Source organism: Hipposideros armiger, unplaced genomic scaffold (assembly GCF_001890085.2).
Source record: "Hipposideros armiger isolate ML-2016 unplaced genomic scaffold, ASM189008v1 scaffold_970, whole genome shotgun sequence".
In the NCBI taxonomy this organism is placed as follows: Eukaryota; Metazoa; Chordata; class Mammalia; order Chiroptera; family Hipposideridae; genus Hipposideros; species Hipposideros armiger.
Window position 1 is genome coordinate 197,384 of NW_017732320.1, and position 6,514 is coordinate 203,897.

Consider the following 6,514-nt stretch of genomic DNA (forward strand, 5'->3'; position numbering starts at 1 on the left):
CGATGGGGGTCCCGGGGCTGGGCGGGTGTGAGAGGTCAGTAGCGTTATTCCCAGTAGGTAAAGGTCACAAACAAGCTGTCCATCAGAGGGTGAACGGATCGACACAGTGGGGTCCGTCTCCACGCGCGTGGAATATTACGCGGCCACGAAAAGGAGGGAGACGCTGACATTTGCTACCACGTGGAGGGACCTTGAGGACACGGTGCCCCGTGAGTGACACCAGACACACAAGGCCACACACCGTGTGACTCCATTGATGTCAAACGTCCAGAACAGGCCCATCCACAGAGACAGGAGGTGGGTTAGGGGGACGGGGATGGGTGAGGGGACTGGAGAGTGGACAGCTCATGGGGACAGGTCTCCTTTTAGGAAGATGACCATTTTCTACAAACAGATAGACGTGATGGTTGCAGATATCGCTGACTGTGCTAAATGCCACGGAGCTGTTGATGTTTTGCAAATGGTTGCAATACTGGAGCCAAACTTCATTTTACACTGTTTATAAATAAGGGCTGGGGCGGGGCCTTTGGGGGGGTGCGACGGCTGTGGTACGCAGGCTTTCTTTGGGGGGCGATGCAAACACTGTGGCATTGCATTATGGTGACGGTGGCGCGTCCGCGAAGATATTAAAAACCACTGAATTGCACCCTTTAAATGGGTGAACTTACAGTATGTAAATCATACCTCAGTAAAGCTGTTAAGAAAAAAAGAAAAACCCCAAAAAAACCAGAGATGGGTGCGGTGACAAACAGCTGGAGTGGCCCTCAGACCTGCGTGCGCTGTCCTGTGTAGAATGAGTCACAGCCTCCTGCCTGCGAGCTCCCAGCCCCCACCTGCGGTCGGCCGCCCGCTCTGGGCAGCCCCTGACCTGCGTCTTTTGCAAGAGCCACCTTCTGCTCGCCCAGCGCCTGGCAGAGCGTCTGGCGGCCACCGAGCGCAGCCGTTTTTTTGCTCATTTCACAAAATTTCCATCCTGCTGCCAGGGGCCCCCTGCAAACCACAAGCGCCGTGCGAGTGAGCCGCGTCTGTGAGGGCGATTCCTTTATTAATAACCACCCACGCCGCTCAGCCGTTGGACCGTCCTCCTGGGGCCGGACACCGCGAGGCCACATTGCCGGTGCTGTGGGTGCAGAGGGGGCTGCCTGTCCCACAAGAGGTGACACAGGTGAAAGCGCGGGACCAGCGGGAAGGGCTCCTTCAGGGCTGCAGAGGGTGCGTGGGGCCTGCGACGCCCACAAAGCTTTCCACAGCCATTCTTTCTGTCACCTGCCTGGGCTCCTCTCCGTGGGCCTGTAACCGTGCGTGGAAGGCATATCTGCGCTTCTCAGAAGCTCCCCGCTGGACACGACAGCCCTCAGGGCGTCCAGAGGCGCGGGAGCAGAAATGCAGAGCGTTGCCCACACACGCGTCCTCCCTCGGAAGCCCACGGCACCATTCACGGCGCCATTCACTTCAGAGGCACGGTTTTCCTGCGGCCTGTCTCTAAAACGCCAGCGGCGCCCTCCCGTGCCTGTAATCCACCCCCGGCTGTCCCTCCTGTGTCTCGGTCCCCAGCGCCAAGGGACACTCGCAGAAGCACAGGTTCCTTTTGCCCTGAAGCCAGGGACGGACCCGGGTGGCCGGGGACCAGGGCCGGCCCACAGATAACCGCGGGGTTTGCACCTGGGCGTGCGTGAGGGGGCAGGAAGGTGCACACTCAAACCGAAACTCGGGGCCGTTTTAAAATGGTTTTAAGGAAGCTGTCTGTTGCAGACACTGGTGACAGATGGGGCGTCTTCTCCAGAGGGAGACACACACCAGGTCGGGATGGGCTGAAATGTGAGTGAAAACCTAGATGCACCAGGAAGGCCGTGAGGAGGTGGGGGGGGGACTTTCCAGCACAGGGACTGTGTGACGCCCCCCCCAAAACATACCCCCACGGCTGAACGGCCAACCCCGAGGCTCGCCACCGCTGGGCCAGCCGAGTGACAGCGGGGACCGCCGCGGAGCAGAAGGAGGTTTTAGGGCTACTGTGTGTGCTGGGCGGTGAGCCAGGCGTGAGGACAGGGGTACAGTGAGGCCACCGGATGCCCGGCTGAGCCTCAAGCCCCACGGCCTAATTTCAGGAGCCCCGAACTTGCACCCACTGGGATCCAACGGGCAAACCACAGTCTCGCCCGTGGCTTCACCTTGGAACGTGAGAAGTCACACCACCATGCTTCTCTGGTTTGTTTTTGGTTGTTTTTGTTTTCCCCCTACTTTAAAGGCGAAGGCTCTTTTTTTCTCCAGCATTCAAAGAGAGGTCAACCAGAGCGCGGGAATGACAAAGTGAGTCCGGGGGGGGCAAAGCCCCCCGACGTTTTAAACCGGAACACATGCCTTGTGAGCTGCATGTACAGAGAACGTGAGCCTGGACCCACCGTGCAGAGAAGGCAGAGGGCGCCTGCAAGCCGCCCAGGCAGGACCCCTCCCTTGTTGGGTCAGCCCTGGCACCCGGGGTGGGCCTGTTCCACGCGGGCCCCACGGGTCACCGTGGGGGGACGGCTCTGCTCGAGCTGACACCGTGCATTCTCAGGCTGGGAAGCAGTGAAAGTGGCCCCAGCTGGGAGCGGCGGGGAGCTTCCCGCCCGTGTCCATGCGTGTCCCCACGTCTCTTCCTCACCGTGAGGACGTCCACACCGGCCCTTCGGAGCTCACGAAATGCAGGACAGGCGGCTGGGACACCTGCCCAAGGTCCCCAGGTGGGCCCGGTCACAGAGCCTGCAGCCACCAGGTCCCAATGACAAGTGAGGACATCGCTAAGGCGCGCACGGGTGGCGTGACCCAGCGGGAAAAGCCTGTGGTCCCGGAGACGGCGCTCCGCCAGGGGTTACGATGGCCGTGCATGGAGAAGTCCCCATCCCCGTGTCCCTGCGTGTCACCTGGGAGGTCGGCGGGGAAGGCGGCAGGCCCTGCGACCCTGCGCCGGCAGCAGCGGGGGGGGCAGGCCTGGGCCAGGTACAGGGCGGGCAGGGCCGGAGCTGGGGACGTCTGCGAGGGGCTGCTCGGCGGTCGCGCTGTCCCCACGTGAGTCCGCGTGAAAGTAACGAACTTTGAGGAACACTCGTGGGGCTGACACACTCCAAGTGCTTTACACAGCAGAGAGGTGTATAGAGACAAACAAATACAGCTGGGCAGCTACGTGACAGGATACATAGACACATATATAGACATCGGTGACAGATATAGACAGGGAGATGACTACAGGTATAGATACAGAGACAGAGGTAGCCACAGGTGCATATGGATATAGGTAGGTATATAGATGTAGACATAGATAAATATAGGTACGCACATGCACTAGCACGCAGAAGCCTTCTTTCCTGCCTTCCCCCGTCCTTCCCCGTTGAGACCAAATTCTCCTAACACTCGCCGCGTCAGAGCGCACAGCTCCGTGGCCCCGGCGCACCCACAGTCCCCGCCCGCCACCGCCCCTATCTGTCCCCGCCACGTGGTCATCCCCTTCGGGGCTGATGAAAACGGTTTGCAGACTCCTCCTTTCGTGGTTCTGCGTGGGTCTGAAAACCGCTGCTGCGGACCACACAGGGCCAACCCCCCGGGGCGGGCAGAGCTCAGCATGGGCACAGTCGGCCCTCCTCTGCCCGCACACGCAGCAGGCCCAGCTCTACCTAATCAGCACCGGTTCACAGACAGGGCACAGGTGGGGCAGGATCTAGAAACCTGGTGGGGGCCACAGCGGTGAGAGGTAAAGGCTCAGAATACATCGAATAATTGTTTTCTGCAACTTTGGGTAGACCAGAGCCCCAGAGTCTGCAGTCCCCCTCACTCTTATTACGTGTTCAGGTTGCACGCCCCTAAAGAGCCAATTACGCGTTTGGGAAACGCTATGGGCAGGCGCTAATTTGGGAAAACAAGAAGCGAAGAAAGACGTAAGATGCTAACGGCCCTGTGGAGGCGGGCTCCGTGATCTGTGGTTTTCACAGGAGGCGGGCCACTCCTGGGAAGTCGCCGTGCGTGCGGCTCTGTCCCTGTGCCATCCTGGGAGGCTGGAGGGGCGCTCGGCGTCAAAACCACACACACCGGACACGTGACACTAGTCGGCTAGGTGGTGCGTCACTGTCTGACCTTGACGCGCGGACTTGAAGCGACTATGAGATGATCCCCCCAACGGTGGCCATCGACTCAAATACTTTGTAGCATCCAGGGGGGACCGCCGTAGGGGAGGACAAGGACTGATGTCTTGGGGGGCTTCCAGGGGACCTCGGCCCCTAACGAGCGCCCTTCTGGGGGCACTTTGGCATTGGGTTCCCAGGTGCAGGGTGAGTGCAGTACGGACCATGAGGTGCTATCAGCAGGAGCAGGCGGGAGGGAGGCCAGGCACAGGGTGATGGCCTGAGGAACCCGCTGGCACAGCGATGGTGCCCCCGTGTGGCTGGGGCGGGCAGCAGGTGATACCCAAGATGGCCCTGGGCGGGGGGGACCCCTCCTTCACCTTCTGCAAACGAGGAAGCACGGCTGGGGGCAGTCCGAGACACAGAAACTATTTTGCAACTGGGAGCAGGGTCTCTTGCAGGACTCGTCACGAGGTCCCTTGGTCACCTTGTGCGTGCCGCCCTCCGCCGGCATCCTCACAGCCTCAATGTTGAAGCCAGCGCTCCGTGCCTCTCAGCACACTCCCCCCCCCAAAAAAAAGGAAAGAAGGAAACTGTCAGGGAATGGGTGGCACTGTGGGCTCATCACGGGGACCCCTCCACTGACCCTGTCGCCCCCCCCCCGTGCCCTCTGCCTTCCAGATCCCCTTCCCCGGAGCCGTCGCCGGACGCACCGCCATGATGGACATAAACATGACACGTCCGGACAACGCCACCATCATGATGCTAAAGGACCCCGTGATCGCGGCCGTGCTGCCGGCGGTGTATTCCCTGGTGGCCCTGGTCAGCATCCCCGGCAACCTGTTCTCGCTGTGGGTGCTGTGCCGCCACATCGGGCCGGCGTCCCCGTCGGTCATCTTCATGATCAACCTGAGCGTCACGGACCTGACGCTGGCCAGCGTGCTGCCCTTCCAGATCTACTACCACTGCAACGGCCACCACTGGGTGTTCGGCGAGTGGCTGTGCAACGCGGTGACGGTGGCCTTCTACGCCAACATGTATTCCTCCATCCTCACCATGACCTGCATCAGCGTGGACCGCTTCCTGGGCGTGGTGTACCCGCTGGCCTCCGCCCGCTGGCGGCGTCGCCGCTACGCGGTGGCCACCTGCGCGGCCATTTGGCTGCTGCTGCTGGGCGCCCTGTCGCCGCTGGCGCGCACGGACCTCACCTACGCCGTGGAGGAGCTGGGCATCGTCACCTGCTTCGACGTGCTCAAGTCCACCATGCTGCCCAGCGTGGCCATGTGGGCCATGTTCCTGTTCACGCTCTTCATCGTGCTGTTCCTCATCCCCTTCGTGGTCACCGTGGCCTGCTACACGGCCACCATCCTGAAGCTGCTGCGCACGCCCGACCCCCAAGGCCACGGCCAGCGCCGGCGGGCCGTCTGCCTGGCCACCGTGGTGCTGCTGGCCTTCGTCACCTGCTTCGCGCCCAACAACTTCGTGCTGCTGGCGCACATGGTGGCCCGGCTCTTCCTGGGCCGCAGCTATTACCACGTGTACAAGCTCACGCTCTGCCTCAGCTGCCTCAACAACTGCCTCGACCCCTTCGTCTACTATTTCGCCTCCCGCGAGTTCCAGCTCCGGCTGCGGGGCTACCTGGGCTCGGGGACGCCCGCCGCCCGCAGCCTGCGCGCCCGCAGGGAGAGCCTGTTGTCCGCGGGGAGGCTGCTGGCGCCCTCCGTGTCCAGCGGCCACGTGGACGGGCCGGAGCCGGCCGCCCGGCCCTGCCTCAAGAGACAGGAGAGCGTGTTCTGAGCTGCGCGATCCAGGTGCACAGCTGGGGGGCGGCGGTCACAGCCCTCCCGTGCTTCCCGCCGCCGCCGCCGCTGCTGCTGCTATCATCTGGGAGCCACAGGGAGAGGCCCCCCGCAGGCTGACACGCAGGCCAGCCCCGGGTCCCCGCNGCCGCGGGTGGGCAGCCAGGGGTCTGTGCCAAGGGGGCCGCTGGGCAGCCGGACACCTCAGGCGGCTCCGGTGAGGAGCGCGGCTTCCCGGTGCATGTTCAAAACCGGCCCACGGGAGTCTGGGAAGGGGGCGAGCCCCACGCACGTGCCGGCTGGGAGTTCCCGCGGCCGGTACAAGGCCGGCTGCAGCGGGAAGAGGAACTACACACAGCGCGCACTTCTGTGTTCACAGAGGACAGGCTTGTTGCTCTGTCCCCGACTTGTCCTGAGTATGGTCTCCGAAGCGGGGCTCTAACGCTGGAAGCTGAGGCGCGGGGGCCGGGTGGCACCGTGTCCCGTCGCCCCACCAACACCCCGGCAGTGCGGCTGGAGTGTCATTCCAGCAGCATCCGGCACGCCGGCCGCGCGTGGCCACACGTTTCCCCTTCAAGACGTTTGCATGCGGGGAGAATGGTTTCCCCTTGGGCACCGCCAAGG

At 62.7% G+C, this 6,514-nt stretch overlaps 1 protein-coding gene across 1 annotated transcript; it reads left to right on the forward strand.

Moving 5' to 3' along the window:
• Window positions 1–4,767: 4,767 nt before the first annotated feature.
• Window positions 4,768–5,972, forward strand: P2RY8 (P2Y receptor family member 8). The gene has a single exon (XM_019631009.1). It carries the CDS (start codon window positions 4,809–4,811, stop codon window positions 5,886–5,888), a length of 1,080 nt encoding a protein of 359 aa, XP_019486554.1. The 5' UTR covers window positions 4,768–4,808; the 3' UTR covers window positions 5,889–5,972.
• The last annotated feature ends 542 nt before the right edge of the window (window positions 5,973–6,514 follow it).

Excerpts from the sequence above, each read along its gene's own strand:
- P2RY8 (XM_019631009.1), top strand. The coding sequence starts at position 4,809 with ATGATGGACATAAACATGACACGTCCGGACAACGCCACCATCATGATG.